The following is a 996-nucleotide window of genomic DNA, read 5'->3' on the forward strand; positions in this document are numbered from 1 at the left end:
CCTTTGTGGGGTGCACGGCAGCTGCTCTGCACCCCAATTCCCTTTAAAGCTTCACTTTCCTGCAGCCCCCCAAGGCTCCCCGGGACACACCCAGCCGTGGCCGTGTCCTATGTCCCCAGGAGGTGAGAAGCCACCGGGAAGGGCCCTTCCCAGCAAGTGGCACATCCCACCAGCCCCGGCTCCAGCAACACCTCCTGGTGCCTCACGCCAGGAGGTCCCTGATTCCTGCAGCATCCAGCCCCTCGCCTGCCAGGATTTGGGGTGGGCAGCACCCCGGGGTGCTCCATGGGCTCCAGTTGCTCCTCTCCTCCCAGAGCATCTTTTGATGCTCTAAACAGGCACCGAGGGGTGGTGGCACGGGGGGGATCTCCAGCTGGACCACAGGGGCTGCGCCCACCCTGGTCCCTGCCTCTCTCGCTTGATGGTTTGGGAGGAGGGGGAGGAGGAGCAGGAGGAGGAGGAGGAGGAAGAGGGGAGGAGCCTGCAGCCGCCCGTACCGCCAGGAATATCTGCGTGGCACTGCTGACCACCTCGATGTACTGGTAGTCGAGCAGGCAGCCGCTGACGGTGATGACGTGGTGGTCCTCGGGCGCCAGGTCGGAGTTGAGCACCGGCGTCACCAGGCAGCCCGGCCCGTTCTCCATCCACCACGAGCGGTGCAGTGAGGTATTGAAGGTCATGATGAAGTCTCGGTCCTGCGGGAGGGGAGCAGAGGAGGAGGAGGCTCAGCCCTAGAGCTCGGGTTCTCGGCTGAGGAGGTGGACAGAAAATGGCCTTTTCCAACCCAAGGATGCTCCGAGTGGACTGCACCCAACCCAGACCATGTCAACGCATCTCCCTAACCCACAACCAGCATTCCTGGGCTTTTGGCTTCCTCTCACGCCAAAATTTTGGCCATTTTGGTCAAGTAGCCCCTAGGTGTGGTCACCTGTGTGGCACCTTGGCCCTTGTGATGCTGCTGGCCACTTCCAGCCATCCGAAAGCTGGGACTGTGGG

At 62.8% G+C, this 996-nt stretch overlaps 1 protein-coding gene across 1 annotated transcript in view; it reads right to left on the bottom strand.

Annotated features, from left to right (window-relative positions):
• Positions 1–695, bottom strand: part of NKAIN1 (Na+/K+ transporting ATPase interacting 1) — a gene marked incomplete at both ends in the record, with an annotated part of 3,855 nt that extends 3,160 nt beyond the window's left edge. Inside the window, one exon of the mRNA XM_008936266.1 lies at positions 498–695. Coding sequence (XP_008934514.1) covers positions 498–695 — 198 coding nt within the window. The remainder of the gene's footprint in view (positions 1–497) is intronic.
• Between the last annotated feature and the right edge of the window lie 301 nt (positions 696–996).

This window comes from Merops nubicus, unplaced genomic scaffold, assembly GCF_000691845.1.
Source record: "Merops nubicus isolate BGI_N331 unplaced genomic scaffold, ASM69184v1 scaffold27262, whole genome shotgun sequence".
Classification (NCBI taxonomy): Eukaryota; Metazoa; Chordata; class Aves; order Coraciiformes; family Meropidae; genus Merops; species Merops nubicus.